The sequence below is a fragment of the Cetorhinus maximus genome, chromosome 3 (genome assembly GCF_964194155.1).
Source record: "Cetorhinus maximus chromosome 3, sCetMax3.hap1.1, whole genome shotgun sequence".
NCBI lineage: Eukaryota > Metazoa > Chordata > Chondrichthyes > Lamniformes > Cetorhinidae > Cetorhinus > Cetorhinus maximus.
Window position 1 is genome coordinate 58,974,284 of NC_135881.1, and position 26,376 is coordinate 59,000,659.

Consider the following 26,376-nt stretch of genomic DNA (forward strand, 5'->3'; position numbering starts at 1 on the left):
CCTGCCTCTGAGCCAGAAGCTCTGGTTTCAAGTTCCACTCCTGGAATTGATAGACATATAGAAACATAGAAAATAGGAGCAGGAGTAGGTCATTCGATCCTACAAGCCTGCTCCGCCATTCAATACGGTCATTGCTGATCCTCTATCTCAACGCCATACTCCTGTGCTCTCCCCATACCCCTTGATGCCTTTAAAATCCAGGAATCTATCTATTTCCTTCTTAAATATATTCAGTGACTAGGCCTCAACAGTCTTCTGTGGTAGAGAATTCCATTGGTTCACCACCCTATGGGTGAAGAGGTTTCCCCTCATCTCAGTCCTAAATGGTCTACCGCATCTCCTGAGACTGTGACCCCTTGTTCGATACTCCCCCCAGCCAGAGGAAATATTATCCCTGCATCCAGTCTGTCCATCCTTGTCAGAATTTTATGTTTCAATGTGATCTCTCATTCTGCTAAGCTCCACTGAATAGCAGCCTAGTTGGCCCAATCTCTCCTCACACAACAATCCTGCCATCCCAGGAATCAGTCTGGTTAACCTCCACTGCACTCCCTCTATGACAAGTATATCCTTTCTTAGGTAAGGAGACCAAAACTGCACACAAATACGCCAGGTGCAGTCTCACCAAGGCCCTGTACAGCTACAGTAAGACATGCTTGCTCCTATACTCAACTCCTCTCGCAATGAAGGTCATCATACCATTTGCTTTCTTAACTGCTTGCTGCACCTGCAAGCTTGCTTTCAGTGATTGGTGTACAAGGACACCCAGGTCCCTTTGTACATCAATGTTTCCCAATCTATCACCATTTAAATATTGCTCTGCCATTCTGTTTTTCCTACTGAAGTGGATAACTTTATACTTATCCACGTTATACTGCATTTGCCATGTATTTGCCCACTCACTCAACCTGTCTAAATCATCTTGACGCCTCTTCTCACCATCCTCATCGTTCACATTCCCACTAAGTTTTGTGTCGTCAGCAAACTTGGAAATATTACATTTGATTCCCTCCATCCAAATCATTGATATATATTGTGAATAGCCGGGGCCCAAGCACTGATCCCTGCGGTACCCCACTAGTCACTGCCTGCCACTCCCATTTATTCGTACTCTGTTTCCTGTCTGCTAACCAATTCTCAATCCATGCCAATACATTACCCCCAATCCCATGTGCTTTAATTTTACACACTAACCTCTTATGTGGGACTTTATCAAAAGCTTTCTGAAAATCCAAATACACCACATCCACTGGTTCTTCCTTATCTATTCTGTTAGCTACGCCTTCAAAACTCTCCAGTCAGTTTGTCAAACATGGTTTCCCTTTCATAAATCCATGTTGACTTTGTGGAGTATCAACCTGTAAATCCTTCCAACATATGTCAATGGCAGGCAATAAGAGCAGGCGAGATTCCTGCTCAGCCATATGACGGAGAGAAAAGTGGGGCCTCCAACATCACTATTCGTAGCTCCGGACCACAACATACATGTAAAAGTACATGTTGCCACAGCAACTAGAACTCCTTGGAGGGGGTGGGGAGCCAGATGGCTGCAGCTGCTGTGGATTGTGATCCATGTTCCAGCTGGAGTGGATTTGGGACCTGCCCTCTTGCCCTACCTGCGGTGGAGGATGTAGTGCTGTGGGTTGGACCTGCCTTTGAGCAAAGAGCTGAAGAAGATACTTAAGAGTCATTGGGGGTTCAAGAAGTATTTAGAACAAAAGAGGAACCATGTCATCTTAGACAGTTTTAGTACTGGAGATTATACGAAGGAAATATACGAAAATTCTAACTAAGAATACTTAAATACATTTTAAATCCCCAATGGATACCCGAAAATTGCTGAACGCACTTTGGAAACAGGCTTTGGCTCTGGTCCAACCAACGTCTGAGCCATAGGAAACTGAATGCTTTCAGCTTAGTCATTACAATGAGTTATAGAGCCCTTTTCATGAAACATACTGTTTTAATTCAATGACCATGTTGTGTTAGCTAAGTGGAAAGAGCCAAAAAGAAAGTTTTTCAAACCTTCCATTGGTAGCCATGAAATACAATGGGCTGAATCTTATCTTCGTATGGCGGGCTGGGTGGAAGCAGAGCCGATTGCCGCCTACAATCGGCTGTGCGCCACCATTTTACACGGGTGGGCCAATTAAAGCCCGCCCAGCGTAATACATGTTCTGTAGCACTCAGCGCTACCTGTGCAGACGGGGGGAGGAGGGAGAGTCAGGCCTTCACCGCATGCGCGTGAAAGAGCGCAGCAATCTCCCTGAGGCACGGAGCTGCCTCAGGGAGATTAAGTTAATAGGAAAACTTTTTAATAAAAGAAGTTCAAAATTATTTGAACATGTCCTATCCTGTAATAGTGTCACATGGAGCTGGGACATGTTTGTGAATTTTGCAAAGTTTAATTAATTATTTTACACAAGCTTCAGGAAACCTCATCCCGCCCGTGGATGAGGTTTCCTGAAAAACGTGAAGGCTGCCTGGGCTCTTCGCATGCCCACCAACCTTAAGGTTGGATGGGCAGCTGGTTAACAACTTTAATTGCTTTTCTAATGGCCTTAATAGGCAGTTGACAGTTTGGTGGGCGTGCAGCCGTCTCCGGCACGCGCCCGCCGAACGAAATATCAAAATGACGCGCGATTACATCGGGACACACGCCCGACATCATCATGTGTCATTTTACACTTCGGCGTGTCGGGCCCGCCCCCAACGGCAATACTCTGGCCAATGTTTATTTTCACAACTAAGACTGGAATAGCTCATGAGTGACAACGCCACAAACCTAAGGAACACATAACTATGAAAATGCCTGTTGTAGGAAACAACAAAGCTTCTAACTATGAATCCAGTGAAATAGCCCGCAGTGCAGCATTTAGCTTTTACCGGCATCTGCTGTTGTAAGCAGATCTTATTTTCAATTGCTGCCTACACTTTTCACATTGCTTTTAAAAGATGTGTTCAGTTAAATTTGAAGGGAGATGAACAGATTAGAAAATAACTCAATGTATTTAGTAAAATGTATGTATTTCACTTCGGAACTGGTGGAATCTACCACCCAACTCAAAATTCAGCTGTACAAACAGATAAATTTGAATGAGGCAATAAATGGTGAGGAACAGGGTGGAGGGAAAGGACAAGACAGCAAGAGCAAGAGGATATAAATGATTTTGTGAATCAATAATCATACAATTTAAAAAGAATGGACAGAATTTTACATTCAGCATGCGGGCGCGCGCCCGACACATCGGAACATAAAATGACGCATGATGATGCCAGGCGTGCTTCCCGACATCATCACGAAATCGCACAATATTTCATTCGGCGGGCACGCGGAGGAGTCGGCTGTGTGCCCGCCAATAATTAAAAGGCCTATTAAGGCCATTAACAAGGCAATTGAGTTGAATTTTACGCTGCCCATCCAACCTTACAGTTGGCAGGCAGGCAAAAAGGCCAAGCAGCCTTTATTTTTTTTTTAGGCAACTTCATCCACAAGTGGGATGAGGTTTTCTAAAGCTAATACTAATTAAATAAAAACTTTCTTTTGAAAATAAAAACATGTCCCACCTCATGTGACATGCTATTTTTTAAAAAAAGCGCTTCAATCTCCCTGAGGCAGCTCCGTGCCTCAGGGAGACTGAAGTGCTTTTTCGCACGTGTGCGCTAACTGCACGCTGGACCCATCTCTCCCTCCTCTCCCCGTCCGCACAGATAGCGCTCAGCGCCACCGCTCGCAATCCATGCAGGGCAGGCCTTAATTGACCCACCCACATGAAATCACGGTGCGGAGCCGATCGAGGGCAGCGGTCGGCTCCACGACCGCCCCCGCCCACTCCCGCCTGACAACTGGAAAATTCTGGCCTATATTTCTCTAAGTTTAAGTCACAATGTTAAATGTTGCAAATGTTTCTGCACAATCATATAAGCTTAGGGTAAAGTGGTTTTAAATTGACCAACTAATGATTTAAAGATAAATAGCCCCATAGTTGTTCCATGCTTTAACCTTCCTTTCTTGTGTCGACCTTTGTAAATATGTTCTGTGATGGGTCCTCCTATCTTGGACTCTAGGCGTGGGACTTGGTTCGTAGACAGACTGTAGATATACTCTGGTATCTGCTTAACACATGTTTATTAGTAGTACATCTAAACAGGTTACAGAGTAGGCATGTTGCTCCTGGGCATGAGAGAGTCTAACACGAGTGACTGATGTCAGTACTACATTATCGTCTGCGTCAAAAATTAGCATATCCCAACTGTTAATCTGTTAATCCTTTATACTACAAATCCTTAGCCCCGAAAATCAGCAGCTGTTCCAGTGCACTCTCGCTTTAACTTCAGTGGAACCCAGGTATGCCTTGCTCCAAATATTCCTCAACAGGTATTTTGGACACAGCCCTCCTCTCCAACACTAAACATAGCTGTCAGTATAAGAGGTGTGAGGCCCCCCCCCCCCCCCCCAAGAGAGGGGACTCTCTACATTGGGGAATGACTGCAAAACTAGATTTAACAGAGCCTGGCACTTTTACTTTATTTGTAAGGTAGGGAGCATCTTTTTTCTTCCTTTATAAAATCTACCTACACAGGTCAACAGTAAACAGGTCTCGCAAAATAGTGAGGACCATATTAGAACCAAAGAACTATTGCTGTTTACAACACCGATGGAGGCCATTTGGCCCATCGTATCTGTGTTGCAAAACTTTCCTAATGTAACTTTAATGTAAATAAGGGCAAATAGAGCAAAACTGCTACATAATTTTCGTAGGCGTGCCTATACTTTTTTAGGATAAATCATTTGTATTTTATATTTTTAATACTCTTGTTTCCACCGTTAAAGCTCTACCATCTGCAAGTTTGGAGTGCATAGATATTCCATTTTTATGCATATTTGAAATACCTTGCGGAAAGCATCAAATGTATATATGAAGCTTGAAAGGGCAGAATTTCAACAATGTTTGCTGACTTTCAGTTGTGCCTGCAATTGTGGGTGTGCAATAAATCAATAATTGCATCAGAATGCTTTTGCTGAATCATTGGAGCAGATATGTTCTCATTTGTTGTTATGTTTAAACAGTATTTCTGCAAACCAAGGAGCTCAGCTCCGAGCTACGTTACTTAAAAACTGGCACACAACAGCAGGGTCCTCATTACAACACTAGAAGTGTGGCATGGGTGCAACTTCCATCCACCAACTGTCTAGGCTGCTGGCCCAAATCCCAGGAAAGGGGTCATGTTAATAACCAAAGGCTGGGCTCACGTCTGTAAGAGTTGATGGAAAATCGAAGTGGCATCCCTACTTCAACAATTCAAAATGTCAAATAAGGATCTCCTTGCAGAGAATCAGACCCTGCACTCTGACTGGCACTACCCAGTTGTCCACTTGATAGCACCACCACCTATTACATCAACAGAACCATGATGGTCTTTTAGCTGCTGCAGCTGCCTGTTTAATTAAAACTGCTCTGAAGGCTACTAAAGGTTAAGTGGCAAATTTTACTTTGTTGGACCATGGGGAACCAAAAGTGCTCTTCCTGGTACACAAGAGAATTCTTGGCTGCTGCTGACCCACCCTCCCTTGCACCTTCCCACCTGCAAGACCCTTTCAAAATCCCCTCTCCACCGCTGACATTCTGGCTGGGGAGTTGCCTCAAAAGTGCATGTTTATGAAAAAAACACTGAATTCTCAAGAAACTTTGACTATGTTCCACATAGCAGGTGGTCTCAGTGAACTACCACAGCAAACCCCCAACCCAAAGATGGCCAGGAAATCCACCTCTAAAATGCCAAGACCTCCAAAACTGAAAGGCCGTTCCCATAACAATAGAACAAAGTTGGTAAGGCAGTGATTGTGTCTTACAGGTCCCCGAGTGGAAATTTACGCTCCCCTATAGGGTGTTACAGGTGTGTGGAGGTCATAAAATTGAGCGCAATGCCATGATGTCTACTCACCCACCCCTGACCCCACTACAATTTTATGTGCAGTGGGGAAGGTGCAGGGTGACCCAACTGCCCTTGGGCCAATTGACACCCTTAAGTGGCCAATTAATAGCTACTTAAGGGCCTCTTTCCACACCACCACAATTTTTTCCACGGTGGACAGAGGTCAGAACCAAGTTTGAAGCCCACCAGGTCTCGCTCCTCAGGCTATAGATGGGAAAGGGGGGCGTCTTACTTTGTAGCCGCCAACTTTTTGCCTGGGGTGTTGGCAGGGGGGGGGGGGGGGCGCTGTGGCAGAACCCCAGCAAAACATAAAATACTGGCCCCCTCCCCGCCCTATTTCAATCCCTGGTATGTACTGAGTTTGCTGATTTTAATAGAAAGCCTACAATTGATTGCTGCATTCTCATGAGGAGTAATGGCAAGGGTACTTGCTCATGGTTGGTCATTAATGACCTTCACTGGAAGTGTGCATATGTGAGCTAAGGGTGAGAACACACTGTGATGCCTCCCCGCTGGGCTGACACCTGAAAAATGGCTATTTCAATGATGTGCCCATAGGGTAAGTGCCATCCCCGGAAAGATGTCACAGCAAATAAATCGTGCTTTCAAGAGCAAAGGCATGGACAGGCCAGGGAGAAATGTATCAAAACAAAACAAAGGATAACAACACATATCAGAAACTGCTGTTGTATATTTTCCACAAGCACTCTATTTTTAGAATTCTTTAATTCTCATTTTCTTAATTAATGCAAATTTTAATTTTACAGAACTAAAGTAAAGAAAAACCTTTAAACCTTGATGCCATTATTGCAGAAAGAGTTCAGAAATGTCATTTTATAATAAAACTTGCATTTGGCTTAAAAAGAGAGCTATTATCAGGAAAACAAAGAGATAACGACTTTGTGTCACATCATTACATTGTTTAACTTCATGTAAGTCGAAGAAACAAGACTTACCAATAAGTTCTTATCATTCCTTGGTGCTGGTTCAACCAAGTAAGTATAGTTTCCATCGTAAAACATGCCACTGAGGATACAAAACAAGAAAAGTCTTAGTTAGGAGTAAAGGTTTTAGGGATTGGAATTCCAGAACTTTTTCCGCTTGTCCACTGTAATTTCAGCGGAGGTTAGAAAGACCAATTTGGAGAACTTCAGCAAAAATTCACTCCTATGTTCTGTGCCAGGAACATGCACAAAACTTAAATGAAGGCAATGTAAAGAGAACAGAATCATTTCATAAACTTTTACTGCTCATTACCAAAAGGGAAACGGATAGATGCTGCCAGGCACTGTAAGTTTCATGCATGCAGGTATGTTAACCATGATTTTCCTAACATCTGCTGGCTGCATGCTTGGCACTACCGACTGCTTAGAACCTCTTAAAACACACCCTAATGCTTCTGGTGCTGAGAAGGAATGCTGGTCACCCATCAGAAACGCAAAATAGAAAAATCATGGCCATGTGCCAGCCTGACAAGTTTCTGGCTGACCTAAACAAGGTGGTTGGTTGTTCCACCCAAGATTGTTACCCTGTTTTCACCTCCCCTGAACAGCAGTTCTATAAAGTTTGCATTTGACAAATGTGAGCGTCGAAGCAATTAGCACAGGGGCCTTTAAGTCTTTTAAGCTGATCTATAATCATCATCTCAATGTGTCTGTTCATCAAATAAAAGGTGACATCTGAACGATGAAAGAACAAAAACATATGCCGGGATTTTCCAGCCCCTGCGTGGCGGGTTCTGTCGCGGGGGATGTGGAGGGCCATTCAAACTTCCATTCACTTCGGTGGGGCTGGAAGATCCTGTCGCTGGGCCGGGCCGGAAAATCCCAGCAATAATTTATTAAAAAAGCTGAATGGATTCAAGTCCAGTCCTCTGGCCCAAGCTTGGCAAGTAACAAGTTTCTTGGATCAACTGCAGTACAAGTACAGATGGAATTTATTGCTTTTGTTCGTGCCTCTTTTTATTTTTAGAAAAATAAGTTTCATGCTTACTTAAGCACTCAACTTTTTCTCTACATCTGTTTGCTAGGTTACTTCCTGACTCCAGAAGACAACCAAATAGAAATCGCTCTGCAAATACCACATTATCACCGTGGCATTATATTTGACGAATTATATGGTAAATTCTTGTCATGAACAAAGATCTGCGAAGGAGTACTATAGATGAAAATATACCTTGGATGCTTTTTATTTGTATTGATAATTTATCAAATGAAAGTTTGCCTCCAAGTCACACACGATACTCACTGGAACATATATCATCACTCTTTCATTGTTGCTGATTCAGAATCCTGGAACTGCCCACCTAACAGCATTGTAGGAGCACCTTCCCCACATGGACAACTGTGGTTCAAGTAGGTAGTCAGTGCCAACTGCTCCAGAGCAACCAAGGATAGGCAATAAATTCCAGCCAAACAAGCGCCACACATATCCCCAGAATTATTATTTTTTTAATTAAGTGAATTACTTAATAGCCATATAACTTCCAATAAATTAATCAACCATGAGACACGTGAACAAATGGGTTCCAGAGCATTTGATCCATAACCTACGTGACTTACACAATCTTTCTCCTCTCCATAATGCAGGAGGAAGTGGAGCCACTTGTGGAAAGTCTAAAACTAGCAGCCTTAGATATAAAATAGTTATTAATAAATCCAATAGGAAATATAGGAGAACCTTATTTAGTCAGAGTGGTGAAAATGTGGATCTCACTACCACATGGAGTGGTTAAGATGACTGATTTAGATGCATTTAAGGGGTGGTTAGATAAGTAAATGAGGAAGAAAGGAATAGAAGGATAAGTTCATCTGAAGTAAGGAAGCAACAGGCTCCTGTGGAGAGTGTACAGTCATTGGGTTGAACGGCCTGCTTCAATGTAAAAATTACATGAATTAACAAGGGAAATGTATACAAAGGTATGATTTTGAAATGCCTTGAATAGAAATCCACAAAATAAAATGACATAACAAATCATAGGGGAGAATTTTCTCATTTCAGCGTGACGTGCGCTCAGCCCTACCTGTGCGGGCGAGGGGAGGAGGGAGAGTCGGGGTCAGCGCTCTTTCACGCATGCGGGTGAAACAGCACAGAGATCTCCCTGAGGCAGCTCCGTGCCTCAGGGGGATTAAGTTCAATGTGAAACATCAAAATAAAAAAAGTTTAAAATCATTTACACATGTCCCTCATGTGACAACATGAGCTGGGACATATTTATCGAATGTTTAAAAAGTATTTATTAATTTAATAAACCCTTCATGAAACCTCATCCCGCCCGTGGATGAGGTTTCATGAAAAATGCAAAGGCCGCCTGCGCTCTTCGCCTGCCCACCAACCTTAAGGTTGGACGAGCAGCCCTGTCAATTTGGTTAATTAGTTTATTAATGGCCTTAACAGGCCTTTGACAGTTTGGCAGGCGCGCAGCCGACCCCAGTGCGCACCCGCCGAACAAAAGGTCGGAATGACACGCGGTAACTTGGGGACACAAGCCGAACAGAAAATTCTGGCCATAATATCCTTCACATTCAGGCTGAACCCCAGGATAAAGTAGCCTAACGCCTGAATATCTTGCACAGTGAGAACAAAGGGGCACAAAATGCATCAGAACATGTCATTGCCAAGTTTCTGTGCTTTTCTGATTACAAAGTCATTGTGGGTGGTGGGGGGCGGGGGTGGGGGGGGGGGGGGGCGGGGTGGAGGTTTTTCCATCTGCCTCTTCTCCAGAGTGACTTCACTTTTGGTGCATAAATCTCAGACTTCCCAGAAAACCATGCCAGTTCTACTACCTGAAAAACCAAATGCGAAATGTGCCTGCGAGAAGCAATGTGGGTTGGATAGAGCCCAGGTTGCAGAAGTGAAAGATCCAGCATCTTGACCTTTTGTAACACCCAGTCTTCAGTCTAATAAATCTAGTATTCAAGCAATTCACCCAACTCTCCACCTTCTGTCATATAGCCAAAGAATTTTTACTTTGAAACTATTTCATATATATTAATCGGTTTGTCTGTACTAGTGTTATCCTGAATAAACCTGTTCTGAAATTTGTCATAGGCTTTTGCCATTACATAGATCTTCAACCCACACTGAGGATGTACACAGCCAACCAGGGATAGCAACATGTTCAAATGCAGATTGATAAGATAATGCAAAAAGTTTTCAACTATCAATAGTAATTTAGTAATCCTTCATCTTCCAAATGTTTGTGGTACCAAAGTTAGAGGATATTATTTGTTCAATTTGGGGGTGGCGTAGTGGTATTCCAGACTGGTAATCTCGAGATCCAGGGTAATGCTCTGGGGACCCAGGTTTGAATCCCACCACAGAAGATGGTGGAATTTGAATTTAGTAAAAATCTGGAATGGAAAGTCTAATGATGACCATGAAACCAGTGCCGATTGTTTTAAAAACACATCTGGTTCACTAATGTCCTTTAGGGAAGGAAATCTGCCATACTCACTTGGTCTGGCCTACATATGACTCCAGATCCATGTAATGCAGTTGACTCTTAAACGACCTTTGAAATAGCCTAGCAAGCCACTCAGTTGTATCAAACCACTACAAAGTCAATAAAAATAAATTAAACCAGGCCACCCGACATCAACCTAGGCACTGAAAACGACAAAGGCAAACCCAGCCTTGTCGACCCTGCAAAGTCCTCCTTACTAACATCTGGGGTCTTGTGTCAAAATTGGGAGAGCTGTCTCACAGACTAGTCAAGCAACAGCCTGACATAGTCATCCTCACGGTATCATACCTTACAGATAGCACCATCACCAGACACCACCATTAGCATCCCTGTGTATGTCCTGCCTACTGGCAGGACAGAGCCAGCACAGTGGTATACAGTCATGAGGGAGTTGCCCCAGGAGTCCTCAAAATCGACCCCAGACCCCATGAGGTTTCATGGCATCAGGTCAAATATGGGCAAGGAAACCACACACCACACCCCCTCAGCTGATGAATCATGCTCCTCCATGTTGAACACTACTTGGAAGAAGCACTGAGGATGGCAAGGGCACAGAATGTACTCTGGGTGGGGGACTTCAGTGTCCATCACCAACAGTGGCTTGGTAGCACCATCACAGACTGAGCTGGCAGAGTCCTAAAGGACATGGCTGTTAGACTGGGTCTGTGGCAGGTGGTGAAGGAACCAACAAGAGGGAAAAACATACCTGGTCTCATTCTCACCAACCTGCCTGCCGCAGATGCATCTGTCCACAATAGTATCGATAGGAGTGACCATCGCACATGCATTGTGGAGACGAAGTTCCATCTTCACATTGGGGATACCCTCCATCATGCTGTGTGGCACTATCACCATGCTAAGTGGGATAGATTTTGAACAGATCAACTCAAGACTGGGCAACCATGAGGTGCTGTGGACTATTAGCAGCAACAGAATTGTACTCAACCACAATCTGTAACCTCATGGCCCAGCATATCCCCCACTCTACCATTACCATCTAGCCAAGGGATCAACCCTGGTTCAATGAAGAGTGCAGGAGAGCATGCCAAGACCAGCAGCAGGCATACCTAAAAATGAGGTGTCAACCCAGTGAAGCTACAACACAGAACTACTTGCATGACAAACAGCATAAACAGCAAGTGTTAGTCAGAGCTAAGCGATCCAACAACCAATGGATCAGATCTAACTTCTGCAGTCCTGCCACATCCAGTCGTGAATGGTGGTGGACAATTAAACGACTCACTGGAGGAGCAAGTTCCACAGATATCCCCATCCTCAATGATGGAAGATCCCAGCACATCAGGGCAAAAGATAAGGCTGAAGCATTTGCAACAATCTTCAGGCAGAAGTGCCGAGTGGATGATCCATCTCAGCCTCCTCCGGAGCTCCCCAGCATCACAGATGCTAGTCTCCAGCCAATTCGATTCACTCCAAGTGATATCAAGAAATGGCAGAAGGCACTGCATACTGCAAAAGCTATGGCCCTGACAATATTCCAGCAATAGTACTGAATACTTGCACTCCAGAGGAGGACTGCAGAGGAGAGTATGAGAGAAGGACCCCAAGCCAGGAAGTCAGCAGCACCTAGAGGAGTGTGCAAGAGGAGGACCCTGGGACAGGCAGTCAGCAGCACCTAGAGGAGTGTGCGAGAGGAGGACCCTGGGACAGGCAGTCAGCAGCACCTAGAGGAGAGTGCGAGAGGAGGACCCTGGGACAGGCAGCCAGCAGCACCCAGAGGAGAGTGCGAGAGGAGGACTCTGGGACAGGCAGTCAGCAGCACCTAGAGGAGAGTGCGAGAGGAGGACCCTGGGACAGGCAGCAGCACCTAGAGGAGAGTGTGAGAGGAGGACCCTGGGACAGGCAGCCAGCAGACCCTAGAGGAGAGTGTGAGAGGAGGACCCTGGGACAGGCAGCAGCTCCTAGAGGAGAGTGTGAGAGGAGGACCCTGGGACAGGCAGCCAGCAGACCCTAGAGGAGAGTGCAAGAGGAGGACCCTGGGACAGGCAGCAGCACCTAGAGGAGAGTGTGAGAGGAGGACCCTAGGGCAGGCAGCCAGCAGCACCTAGAGGAGAGTGCAAGAGGAGGACCCTGGGACAGGCAGCCAGCAGCATCTAGAGGCGAGTGTGAGAGGAGGACCTGGTTCCACCTGCAGAGCCGAAGTGTGACGTCAAAGGAAAAGGTAGGTGATTGGTTGGTATCTCTTCCACTTTTTTGATTGGCCATGTGGTTTAAATCAGGAGATGTTATTACAGCTGAAGAGTACAGTTAAGAAATTCACGTTTAAAATATTTAACACCCAAATTAATTAAATAAATAGAACAGAGATGGCTGGGTAGGTGATGTGTTGCAGCTGTAGTATGTGGGAACTGGTGAACGCCGGTGTGATCCACGGTGAACAGGTCTGCAGCACGTGTTGGCTGCTCGAGGAACTTCAGTTCAGAGTTGATGAGCTGGAGTCCAAGCTGTGGACACTGAGACACATCAGGGAAGGGGAGAGTTACCTGGACACTGTGTTTCAGGAGACAATCACACCCCTTAGATTAATTACATCAAATTTGGACCGTGGTCAGGAACAGGAGGGTGTGGCTGCGAGTGAGGCAGGTTTAGGGATCCAGAATTCAGATTTTGAGGGGCCTCAGCCAGTGCCCTTGTCCAATAGGCATGAGGTTCTTGTTCCAGTTGTGGACGAGAGCACAGACTTCAGGGAGGATGAGCGAACTGACCAGAGCACCGTGGTACAGAGCACCATTCAAGTAGGGGAAGAAAAAAGAAATGTAGTAGTAATAGTGGATAGCATAGTTAGGGGAATAGGTACTGTTCTCTGCAGCAAAGACAGAGAGTCCTGAAGGCTGTGTTGCCTACCTGGTGCCAAGGCTAAGGACATCTCTCCTGGGCTGGAGAGGAACTTGGAGTGGGAGGGGAAGGATCCTGTTGTCATGGCCCACGTAGGTACCAATGACATAGGTAGGACTAAGAAAGAAGTTCTGCTGAGGGACTACGAGCAGCTCGGGGCTAAATTAAAAAGCAGAACCACAAAGGTAATAATCTCCAGATTACTACCTGAACCATGTACAAATTGGTGTAGGGTAAATATGATTAGGGAGGTAAAGGCATGGCTCAAAGATCAATGTGGGAGAAACGGGTTCTGATTTATGGGGCATTAGCACCAGTACTGGGGAAGGGGAGAGTTGTTCCGTTGGGACACGCTTCATTTGAATCATGCTGGGACCAGTGTCCTGGGGCGAATCATATAACTAGGATTGTAGGTAGGACTTTAAACTAATTAATGGGGGGTGGAAGGGTCTAAAAAATTAGTAAGAAACGAGAGAGCAGAGGTGCAGGGTAGTGAAGAGACAAGAGATAATCAAAGTGTTACAGGAGGGGCAGAAAATATAAGCAGAAGAGTACAGCAGAAATCAGAACCAGAATAAGCAATAATGGTAAAAAGTCAAAGCTTAAGGCTCTTTATCTGACTGCAGGCAACATTTGTAACAAGACAGATGAGTTGACGGCACAGTTAGAAATAAATGAATATGACTTGATAGCTATTACAGAGACGTGGTTGCAGAGTGACCAAGACTGGGAACTCAATATTCAAGGGTATTCGATGTTCCGGAAAAAATAGGCAAAAAGGAAAAGGAGGTGGGGTAGCTTTGCTAATAAAGAAAGGTATCAGTGCAGTGGTGAGTAGTGATATAGGTGCAATAGATCATGATGTGGAATCAGTTTGGGTGAAAATAACGAATAGCAAGAGGAAGAAGTCATGGGTGGGAGTCGTCTTTAGGCCACCGAAGACTTGCCTCACTATAGGACAAAGTATAAATTGGGTAATAATAGAAGCATATAAGAAGGGTGCTACAATTGTCATGCATGATTTTAATCTGCATATTGACTGGACAAATCAGATTGGCAGGGGTAACATGGAAGATAAATTTGTACCGCGCATCAGGGAACAGGCTTTTTTAGATCTACTATGTAATGAGGTGGGATTAATAAGAGATATCGTAGTTAAGGATCCTCTACAGGGTAGTGATCACAACATGGTAGAATTTCAAATTCAGCTTGAGGGTGGGCAACCTGGGTCTCAAACCAGTGTCCTGAACTTAAATAAGGGCAATACAGAGGTATGAAGAAAGAGTTGTCTAAAGCGGGCCGGTAAAATAGACTAAGGGGAAGGTCAGTGGATGAGCAGTGGCAGACATTTAAGCAGATATTTCATAATTCTCAGCAAAAATTTATCCTGGTCAAAAAGAAGGACTCGATGCAAAGGATGAACCACCCATGGTTAACAAAGGTGGTCAAAGAGAGTGTCCAATCAAAAACTAAGGCATATAAAGCAGAGAAAACTAGTGGTAGGCTAGAGGATTGGGAATTTTTTCGGAACCAGCAGCAGATGACTAAAAAGTTAATAAAGGGGGAGAAAATTGATTATGAAAGTAAATTGGGAAGAAATATAAAAACAAACAGCAAGAGCTTCTACGGGTATAGAAAAAGAGAGTGGCTAAAGTGCACATGGAACCTTTGGAGGATGCGACTGGAGAATTGATAACGGGGAACAGGGAAATGGCAGATGAATTAAAGCAATATTTTGCATCGGTCTTCATGGTGGAGGATATTATAAACATCCCAAAGGTATCAGATAAGCAAGAAGCTAATGGGAGGAAAGGTCTTGTAACAATCTCTATCACGAGGGACAAAGTATTTGACAAACTAATGGAACTAAAGGCAGACAAGTCACCAGGACCTGATGGCCTGCGTCCAAGGGTTTTAAAGAAGTGGCTGCAGAGATAATGGGGACCTTGGTCAAAATATTCCAAAACTCACTGGATTCCGGGAGGGTCCCAGTGGATTGGAAAACCACTAGTGTGGCGCCCTTGTTCAAAAAAGGAGGGAGAGAAAAAGCAGGAAACTATAGGCCAGTCAGCCTAACATCTGTTATTGGGAAAATGCTAGGGTCTATTATTAAGGAAGAAATAGCAGGACATTTAGAAAAGCTGAACACAATCATACAGAGTCAACATGGTTTTTTGAAAGGGAAATCATGTTTGACAAATTTGCTAGAGCTCTTTGAGGATATAACAAGCAGAGTTGATGCAGTATCTGGATTTCCAGAAGGCATTCAATAAGGTGCCACATAAAAGGTTATTATACAAGATAGGAGCTCACGGTATTGGGGGTAATGTATTAGCATGGATTGAGGATTAGTTTACACACAGAAGGCAGAGAGTCTGGATTAATGGGTCTTTTTCAGGTTGGAAAGATGTAACTAGTTCTTTTTTATTCATTCATGGGATGTAGGCTTCGCTGGCTGGGCCAGCATTTATTGCCCATCACTAGTTGCCCTTGAGAAGGCAGTGGTGAGCTGCCTTCTTGAACTGCTGCATTCCATGTGGTGCAGGTACACCCACTGTGCCACAAGGACAAGTCTGAGGGCCTCAATTATTTACTAGCTATATTACTGAGTTGGGGGAGGGGCAGAGTGTAATGCATCCAAATTTGCTGCCGATACAAAAATAGATGGAAGGGCATGTTGTGATGAGGACATAAGGAATCTGCAAGGGGATATAGACAGGTTGTGTGAGTGGGCAAAAACTTGGCAGATGGAGTTTAATGTGGGAAAGTGTGAGGTTATGCACTTTGGTAGGAAGAATCAAAAGGCAGACTCCAAGAGACTCCAAAAAAGTGCAGCACAGAGGGATCTGGGTGTTCTTCTGCATGAAACACAAAAAGTTAGCATGCAGGTACAGCAGGTAATTAAGAAGACAAATGGAATTTTGTCTGTATTGCGAGGGGGTTGGAGATTAAAAATAGGGAAGTCTTGTTACAACTGTACAGGATGTTGATGGGGCCGCAGCTGGAGTACTGTGTACAGTTCAATTCTCTGTTGTTGAAGATGGTTATTGCCTGACACTTGTGTGGCGTGAATGTTACTTGCCACTTGTCAGCCTGGATATTGTCCAGGTTTTGCTGCATTTGGACATGGACTGCTTCAGTATCTGAGGAGTTACAAATGTTGCTGAACATTGTGCAATCATCAGCGAAAAGTCTCCAGCGGTTGGAGTCATGCCTAGCAGAAAGGAAGATAGTTGTGGTTTTTGGGAGACAGTCATCTCAGCTCATCTGGGGGCTTATGGCTAAATTTGGAAGAGCTGTCTCACAGACTAGACGAGCAACAGCCTCAACAAAAATAAAAATACCTGGAAAAACTCAGCAGGTCTGACAGCATCTGTGGAGAGCAACACAGTTAACTTTCGAGTCCGTATGACTCTTCAACAGAACTAAGGAAAAATAGAAAAGAGGTGAAATATAAGCTGGTCTAAGGGGGGGTGGGACAGGTACAGCTGGACAGAGGGCCAGTGATAGGTGGAGATAGCCGAAAGATGTCATAGACAAAAGGACAAAGAGGTGTTGAAGGTGGTGATATTATCTAAGGGATGGGCTAATAGGGTAGAAAGCAGGACGAGCAAGGTACAGATAGCCCTAGTGGGGGTGGGGTGGTGGGGTGGGGGGGAAGGGATTGAAATAGGCTAAAAGGTAGAGATAAAACAATGGATGGAAATACATTTAAAAATAATGGAAATAGGTGGGAAAAGAAAAATCTATATAAATTATTGGAAAAAAGGGGGATCGGAAAGAGGGTGGGGATGGAGGAGAGAGTTCATGATCTAAAATTGTTGAACTCAATATCCAGTCCGGAAGGCTGTAAAGTGCCTAGTCGGAAGATGAGGTGCTGTTCCTCCAGTTTGCGTTGAGCTTCACTGGAACATTGCAGCAGGCCAAGGACGGACATGTGGGCATGAGAGCAGGGTGGAGTGTTGAAATGGCAAGTGGCAGGGAGGTCTGGGTCATGCTTGCGGACAGACCGAGGGTGTTCTGCAAAGCGGTCACCCAGTCTGCGTTTGGTCTCTCCAATGTAGAGGAAACTGCATTGGGAGCAGCGAACGCAGTAGACTAAATTGAGGGAAGTGCAAGTGAAATGCTGCTTCACTTGAAAGGAGTGTTTGGGCCCTTGGACGGTGAGGAGAGGGGAAGTAAAGGGGCAGGTGTTGCACCTTCTGTTGTTGCATGGGAAGGTGCCGTGGGAGGGGGTTGAGGTGTAGGGGGTGATGGAGGAGTGGACCAGGGTGTCCCAGAGGGAAGGATCCCTGCGGAATGCCAGCCGGGGGGGGATGAAGGGAAGATGTGTTTGGTGGTGGCATCATGCTGGAGTTGGCGGAAATGGCGGAGGCTGGTGGGGTCATAAGTAAGGACAAGGAGGACCCTATCATGGCTCTGGGAGGGCGAGGAAGATGTGAGGGCGGATGCACGGGAGATGGGCCGGATGAGGCGAAGGAACTGAGAGAATGGGATGGAGTCCTTACAGGAAACGGCGTGTGAGGAGCTGTAGTCGAGGTAGTTGTGGGAGTTGGTAGGCTTGAAATGAATATTGGTGGACAGTCTATCACCAGAAATTGAGACAGAGAGGTCAAGGAAGGGAAGGGAAGTGTCAGAGATGGACCATGTGAAGGTGATGGAGGGGTGGAAATTGGAAGCAAAATTAATAAATTTTTCCAGGTCCAGATGAGAGCATGAAGCAGCACCGAAGCAATCATCAATGTACTGGAGAAAGAGTTGTGGGAGGGGGCCGGAGTAGGACTGGAACAAGGAATGTTCCACATACCCCATAAAGAGACAGGCATAACTGGGGCCCATGCGGGTACCCATAGCCACACCTTTTATTTGGAGGAAATGAGAGAAGTTTAAGGAGAAATTGTTCAGTGAGGGAACAAGTTCAGCCAGATGGAGGAGATAGTGGTGGATGGGGATCGTTCGGGCCTCACATAGTCATACTCACGGAATGATACCCTACAGATCATGTCCAATACACCACCATCACCATCTCTGAGGTGGCAGCACAGTGATCTACCGTCGGGACAGAGTTGCCCTGGGAGCCCTCAACATCCACGCAACCCCATGAAGTCTCATGGCATCAGGTCAAACATGGGCAAGGAAACATCCTGCTGGTGATTACCACGTACCAACCCCTCAGCTGACGAATCAGTACTCCTCCACGTTGAACACCGCTTAGAGGAAGCACTGAGGGTGGCAAGGGCGCAGAATATGCTCTGGGTGGGAGACTTCAATGGCCATCACGAAGCGTGGCTCAGTAGCACCACCACAGACTGAGCTGGCCGAGTCCTAAAAGACATAGTTGCTAGACTGGGTCTGCAGTAGGTGATGAGGGAACAACAAGAGGGAAAACATACTTGACCTCATCCTCAACAACCTGCCTGATGCAGATGCATCTGTCCATGACAGTATTGGTGAAAGTAACCAACAGACATTGTGGAGACGAAGTACCCTCCATTCTGTTGTGTGGCACTACCACCTTGCTAAATGGGATAGATTTCATGCAGATCTAACAACTCAAGACTGGGCAACCATGAGACACAGTGGGCCATCAGTAGCAGCAGAATTGTACTCATCCACAATCTTACTTCAATTACTTCATCGCCTGTCATATCTCCCACTTACCATTACCAACAAGCCAGGGGGTCAATCCTGGTTCAATGAAGTGTTGAGGCGGGCATGCCAGGAGCAGCACAGGAATACCTAAAAATGAGCTGTCAACCTGGTGAAGCTACAACACAGGACTACTTGTGTGCAAACAGCATAAACAGCAAGTGACAGACAGAGCGAAGCGGTTCTACAACCAACGGATCAGATCTAAGCTCTACAGTCCTGCCACATTCAGTTGTGAATGGTGGTGGACAACTGAACAACTTACTGGAGGAGAAGGCTCCACAAATAGCCCCATCCTCAATGATGGAGGATCCCAGCACATCAGTGCAAAAGATAAGGCTGAAGCATTTGCAAGAATCTTCAGCTAGAAATGCCAAGTGGATAATCCATTTTGCCCTCCTCCATAAGTCCCAAACATCACAGATGCCAGTCTTCAGACAATTGGATTCACTGCACATATCAAAAAATGGCTGAAGGTGCTGGATACTGCAAAGTCTATAGGCCCTGACAATATTCTGGCAATAGTACTGAAGACTTGTGCTCCAGAACTTGCCGTGCCCCTAGCCAAGCTATTCCAGTAGATCTACAACACTGGCATCTACCCAGCGATGTCAAAAAATGCCTAGGTATGTCCTATACACAAATATCAGGACAAATTCAATCTGGCCAATTACTGTCCCATCAGTCTACTCTCGATCATCAGTAAGGTCTTGAAAGGGGTCATCAACAATGCTATCAAGAGGCATTTGCTTAGCAATTACCTACTTATCGATGCTCAGTTTGGGTTCCGCCAGGGTTACTCAGCTTCTAACCTCATTACAGCCTTGGTTCAAACATGGACAAAAGAGCTGAACTCCTAAGGTGTGGTGAGAGTTACTGCCCATGACATCAAGGGAGCATTTGATGGAGAGTGGCATCAAGGAGCCCTCACAAAACTGGAGTCAATGGGAATCGGGGGAAAACTCTCCGCTGGTTGGATTCACAACTAGCACAAAGGAAGATGGTTGTGGTTGTTGGAGGTCAATCATCTCAGTTCTAGGACATCACTGCAGGAGTTCCTCAGGGTAGTGTCCTCAGCCCAAGTATCTTCAGCTGCTTCGTCAATAACCTTCCCTCCATCATTGGGTCAGAAGTGGGGATGTTTGCTGATGATTGCACAATGTTCAGCAACATTCGATGTTCAAAGGCATTACCATCACTGAAAGCCCCACTATCAACATTCTGGGGGTTACCATTGACCAGAAACTGGACTAGACTAGGCATATAAATACTGTGGCTATAAGAGCAGGTCAGAGGCTAGGAATCTTGCAGCAATTAACTCACCGCCTGACTCCCCAATGCCTGTCCACCATCTACAAGGCACAATCAGGAGTGTGATGGAATACACCCCACTTGCCTGGATGAGTGCAGCTCCCACAACACTCAAGAAGCTTGACACCGTCCAAGACAAAGCAGCCTGCTTGATTGGCAGCACATCCACAAACATTCACTCCCTCCACTACCGATGCACAATAGCAGCAGTGTGTACCATCTACAAGATGCATTGAAAAAATTCACCAAGGCTCCTTCGACAGCACCTTCCAAACCCACAACTGCTACCATCTAGGAGGGAAAGGGCAGCAGATAGATGGGAACGCCACCAACTGGAAGTTCCCCTCCAAGTCACTCACCATCCTGAATTGGAATTATATCACCGTTCCTTCACTGTCGTTGGGTCAAAATCCTGGAACTCCCTTTCCAACAGCACTGCGGGTGTACCTACACCACATCGACTGCAGTGGTTCAAGGCGGCAGTTCACCACCACCTTCTCAAAGGCGATGAGGGATGGGCAATAAATGCTGACCCAGCCAGCGAAGCCCACATCCCTTGAATGAATAAAGAAAAAACACATCTGTAGTATTGTGTACAATACTGGTCTCCTTATTTAAAGAAAGATGTGAATGCATTAGAAGCAGTTCAGAGAAGGTTTACTAGACTAATACCAGGAATGAGCAGTTGTCTTATGAGGAAAGGTTGGACAGGTTAGGCTTGTATCCACTGGAATTTAGAAGAGGAAGAGGCGACTTAATTGAAACCATTAAGATCCTGAGAGATCTTGACAGGGTGCATGCGGCGGGGTGGGGGGGTGGGGGGTGTTTCGTCTTGTAGGAGAATCTAGTACTAGGGGTCTCTGTTTAAAAATAAGGGGTCACTCATTTAAGACAGAGATGAGGAGAATTTTTTTCTCTCAGCAGGTTGTGAGTCTTTGGAACTCCCTTTCTCAATAGACAGTGGAAGCAGATTCTTTCAATATTTTTAAGGCAGAGGTGGATATTCTTGGTAAGCATAAGGGTGAAAGGTTATCAGGGATAGGCAGCAATGTGGGGTTGAGGTTACATTCAGATCAGCCATGATCTTATTGAATGGTGCAGCAGGCTCAAGGGTCCAAGTGGCCTATTCCTGCTCCTCATTCGTATATTCATATGGGGGCTATCATTGACCAGAAACTGAACTGGACTAGCCATATAAATACCGTGCCTACAAGAGCAGGTCAGAGGCTAGGAATCCTGTGGCTAGTAACTCACCTCGTGACTCCCCAAAGCCTGTCCACCATCTACCAGGTACACATCAGGAGTGTGATGGAATACTCTCCGCTTGCTTGGATAACTGTAGCTCCAACAACACTCAAGACTTGACACCATCCAGGACAAAGCAGCCTGCTTGATTGGCACCACATCCACAAACATTCACTCCGTCCACCACCGACAAACAGTGCTAGCAGTGTGTACCATTTACAAGATGCGCTGCAGAAACTCAAGAAGGCTCCTTTGGCAGCACCTTCCAAACCCACGACTGCTACCATCTAGAAGGACAAGAGCAGCAGATACATGGGAACACCACCACCTGGAAGTTCCCCTCCAAGCCACTCACCATCCTGAGTTGAAAATATATTGTAGTTCCTTCACTGTCGCTGGGTCCAAATCCTGGAACTCCTTCCCTAACAGTACCTACATCACATGGACTGCAGCAGTTCAAGAAGGCAGCTTACCACCACCCTCTCAAGGGCAATTAGGGATGGGCAATAAATGCTGGCCTAACCAATGAAGCCCACATCCCGTAAAATGAAATGATAAAATATCAGAAGGGTCCCAATGGAAGTACTGAAATTTGATTAAGCATTTGTCTTTGTATAAAGTGATTGGATTTGTTTATCACACACCAATGATCCCTCATTCTAAATAGAATTAAGCTATTTTTAATTGAAACCAGTTCAATCACTTGGATCAATTATAACATCATTAAAGAGACCTTAAGTGAAAGGCAACATTGGAAATATATACCACCTTCTATTGTATTAAAGCTGCTTTAAATAGGCCTGTTATCATTCCCTATCGCAATCCATTCTATCACTCTTTGGTTATCAATACAGTTCATAGAATCATAGAATGATAAAGCACAGGAGGTGGCTATTCAGCCATTGTGCCCATGCCAGCTCTTTAGTAGAGTTATTCAATTAATCGCACTCGACTCTGACCAACCTGAAATATTAACTCTTATTACAATCTCCACAGGCGCTGCTTGACCCCTTTGATTGTATGCAGAATGTTCTGTCTTTATTTTGGTTATATTTGTTGTTTCTCTGAGTATTCTCTCTAAGCTCCTTTGATAATTTACACAACCTTCCTCTTCCGTGCATCCTTACCATGTTAAAACCAATCCCTTCATATAGAGCTCATTAGATATGAACAAAAAAAGCCAAATAAATCAAAAAGTTGTGATTATGTGATGAGTGGAATTTAAAGGCCACTGGATGGTAGGAAAAATGGAAAACTGAGACCATTATGGCTTCTGTAGTTTTGATGTTCTGAGTAAAGATTCCAACATTATTTTGGTGGAAAGTAGTGCTGACATAGAAGACTGGAATTTAAGGCATAAATTAAACATGGCAGAGGAATTCATATTCCAAACAGACTAAATTCCAGATAGAATTAGTGGTTGTCAGAAGATGTTTCCACCTGCAATGTATGTGTGTGTAAGACAATCACAAGGTAATGAGGGCAAAGACGGCTGTCACAGAATTTTGTCATTTACACTAGAATTGCACCCAATGTGAGTTAAGTGAGAGAATAAAGTTATTTGCATGATTTGCCAAACAAGAAGTGATTGGGGTTACCGGCTTTGAAGGTCCACAAACTTTGTCTGAAACATCAGCTTTCACAAAAACAATTAGAATCTTCTCAGCTGTGCAACTAAAAGAGGGTTCTACAAGCTGCTTTTGGGGATGGTTTTTCTTCCAACTCTTTGTTATGCAGAACTTCCCTGGCATTCACTAATAAATGTTCTTGTGATAGAGGCAGAACAGGAGTGAGAGGTAGAGGAAATGACTGAAGCATGCAGAATAAGATTAGCAGCTATCATTCCAGCAGAATCTACAGACCATGCCAATCTCTTGATGATGTCTGAAAAGAAGTTTACTTAAGAAAGCAGCAATTCAGTAAAATGACAAAGATGGAACTCTGTCTCACATTGCAAACTAATTTTCAAACATCTTCTCAAACACAAAATACAAAGAACAGACTTATCTTAGAAAATTCAGATCAAAGTGTTTTTTTTCTGTACATTTGTATTTACAATGTACTTATTTTACCATGGTCAAACCTTGGTGCCTCTGTGTTCCTAACTCTATCCAGGTGTTACATTGAGATTCTATCTGAAGCCGTGGATGCAAGATGTACTTGGCTGCACTGTGAAATCTCTTTGGTCCTTGTTTCAGGCTATGTTCTAGAAGGACTGTTCAGTAAGAGCATGGGCAACCTGGTCCTGCATCCTGGCACCCACATGATCAGGCATCTCAGGGGTTGACTAGAGAAGTCACATTATACTCTCTCCTGATGAAAGCGCATGTGATGGTGGAATCCAGCTACAGTAACTGAAGGGTGGGGTCTTCGATCTGAATGTCCACTGATCAGCAGGACAGCAGACCTGATGGTATCAATTAGATCCTCCAGGCCCTTAGTCATCCTAAAGCTCTCAGAAATGCTTTCCATTATTTTCTCCAGGCACTCCACTAAAGCCTGAAGGGCAATTGTCAAAGCATTCATTTTCCTTTAATTTGTCAAGTGACCTTTCTACGAGGGATATCTATAAAGTGGTTCACAGCGGCAACCTCATTCCTGGTAGTGCTGTATTTGTCAGATCCGTCTATTGGCAATGAGAATGACATTGCTGTGAGCTCTTCTATTTAGCCTCAGTGCTTCCATGTGAATGTGATGTTCATTCTGCATCCTTCTTTTTAGAGCAGGACTCCAGAGATCTGAAAGAGACCTAGGGAGTTACCTGAATTGTCACTTACCCTGTCCAAATAGCATGAAGATGCAATAAACAAAACAAGCTGCCTTATATAGTCAAATCAGTTAAGCACTAATCCTCAAAGGTCATGCATAAGTTGTACAATGCTCTATTTAGAGTACACCTTAAATATTACCCACATTTTGATAACATGAAGGCCATTCAGATCTTCAAGGCAATACAGAGCAGAGCAATAATGTGTTATTGGGATGAGCTGCAAGGAATGGGTTGGGAGCCTTCAGCACACCTTGGTGGGACCTGGATCTACAGCAGGTTCACGTTCACAATCTAGTGGTCACCGCACGGACATGTGTCCGCAGCAGGAGGAGGCAGGTTCAGCCGAGCTCCCCGGCACTTGGAGGGCAGCTGGGGAAGAGTCATTTGTGAAGTCCGAGTCAGATGATGAGCCATTGGATTCGGCCTTTTGACTCATTGTGGAGAGTCAGCAGAAGGTGGGGCAACAGCACATAGAGCTGTTGGAAGCCCTCAACAGAGTGGCACGCGAGTCGGAGTGTGTGAATACAGGTCTCCATTGGAAGGATGGCGGACGCCATGGAGACCCAGGTCCAGCAGAACATGGAGATGCGCGCAGACCTGCATTCCATCGCAGTAGCCATGGGCGAGTTCCTGACGTGGTAATGCAAGAGGGAAATTGGGCACATAGGCATCCCCCAGGTGTTCCTTCCCCGCAAGGAGTCAGGCCGTTGCCCTTGGGCACCATAAGGGAGGAGAAACGGTAGCTGAATGTCCCTGGATCATCCACTCAGGAATCTCAGAGGTTGTTCTCTCCCTCCGATTCCCCTTTGCCAACAGAGGGCGCTGGTGAGAAGTGACTGAAGCTGTCTGGGAGAAGTCACGGCAGCCACCGTGACTCAGGAGGGAATCGAGGAGAAGGACTCTTGCACTCAACAGGAGGAAGAGCATCCAACAGAGGGCGCTGGTGAGAAGTGACTGAAGCATTCTGGGAGAAGTCACCGCAGCCACTGTGACTCAGGAGGGAATCGAGGAGGACCCACTGTCAAAGAACGGAATAGCCCCAAACATTACATTGCTGTAGTGTTTCCACCCCTCCCTCCTCCTCAAACCTAAAAAAGAGCGAGAGGAAGAGGTAGTGCCTTCAGGAGTGCACCAGACCTACGAGGGACATTCTTCTGAAAGTGGATTTTAAAGAAAAAGCAGCTGATTGGTGAGTAAATCCTGGGAGCAGACTCGGAGGGAGGAGCACCGGAGCGGTGACCTCGGAGCACAGAGTAACGGAAGCCAAAACTGAAAAAGTGACATCACAGGAAAGCTGTGACCTGATTGGTTGGTAGGAAATCTGCACCAAATTTGAAAAAAAAACACTGCAAACCGAATTACTAAATTAATTAACTAAGTCGAGATGGCTGGGCAGGTGATGTGCTGTAGCTGTATGATGTGGGAGCTGGCAGATCCCATTGCGAGCCGCAGTGACCACATCTGCAGCAAGTGTTGGTTGCTGGAGGAACTCCGGCTCAGAATTGATGAGCTGGAGTCCGAGCTCCGGACATTGCGGCACATCCGGGAGGGGGAGAGTTACCTGGACGCTTTGATTCAGGAGGCGGTCACACCCGGTAGATTAAGTACCTCACGTTCGGTCAGTGGTCAGGGTCAGCAGGGTGTGACTGCAAGTGAGGCAGGTAGAGGGATCCTATGTTCAGGAACAGAGGAGCCTCAGCTCTTGACCTTGTCCAACAGGTACGAGGTACTTGCTCCCTGTGTGGATGAGGAACAGGGCTGTAGGGATGATGAGCCAGCTGACCACGGCACCGTGGCGCAGGAGGCCATTCAAGAGGGGGGAGCAAAAAGACAAGTGGTAGTTGTAGGGGATTCTATAATTAGGGGAATTGACAGCATCCTTTGTAAGCAGGATCAAGAGTCCCGCATGGTATGTTGCCTGCCCAGTGCCAGGGTGAGGGACATCTCTGACCGGCTTGAAAGGATATTGGAGAGGGAGGGGGAGGATCCAGTTGTTGTGGTCCACGTCGGGACAAATAACATAGGTAAGACTAGGAAAGAGGACCTGTTTGGGGATTATAAGGAACTAGGAACTAAATTAAAGAACAGGTCCTCAAGGTTTATAATCTCTGGATTACTACCCGAGCCACGTGCAAATTGGCATAGG

The 26,376-nt window shown here is 45.4% G+C and overlaps 1 protein-coding gene across 3 annotated transcripts in view; it reads right to left on the reverse strand.

Annotated features, from left to right (window-relative positions):
- Positions 1–26,376, reverse strand: part of adam22 (ADAM metallopeptidase domain 22) — a 493,639-nt gene that overhangs the window by 309,471 nt on the left and 157,792 nt on the right. For all 3 annotated transcript variants that reach the window (XR_013576156.1, XM_078538421.1, XM_078538420.1), the window contains exon 6: positions 6,894–6,963. Coding sequence is in view for 2 of the 3 variants with exons in the window: in XM_078538421.1 (XP_078394547.1) it covers positions 6,894–6,963 (70 nt within the window). In the remaining variant the exon portion in view is untranslated. The remainder of the gene's footprint in view (positions 1–6,893; positions 6,964–26,376) is intronic.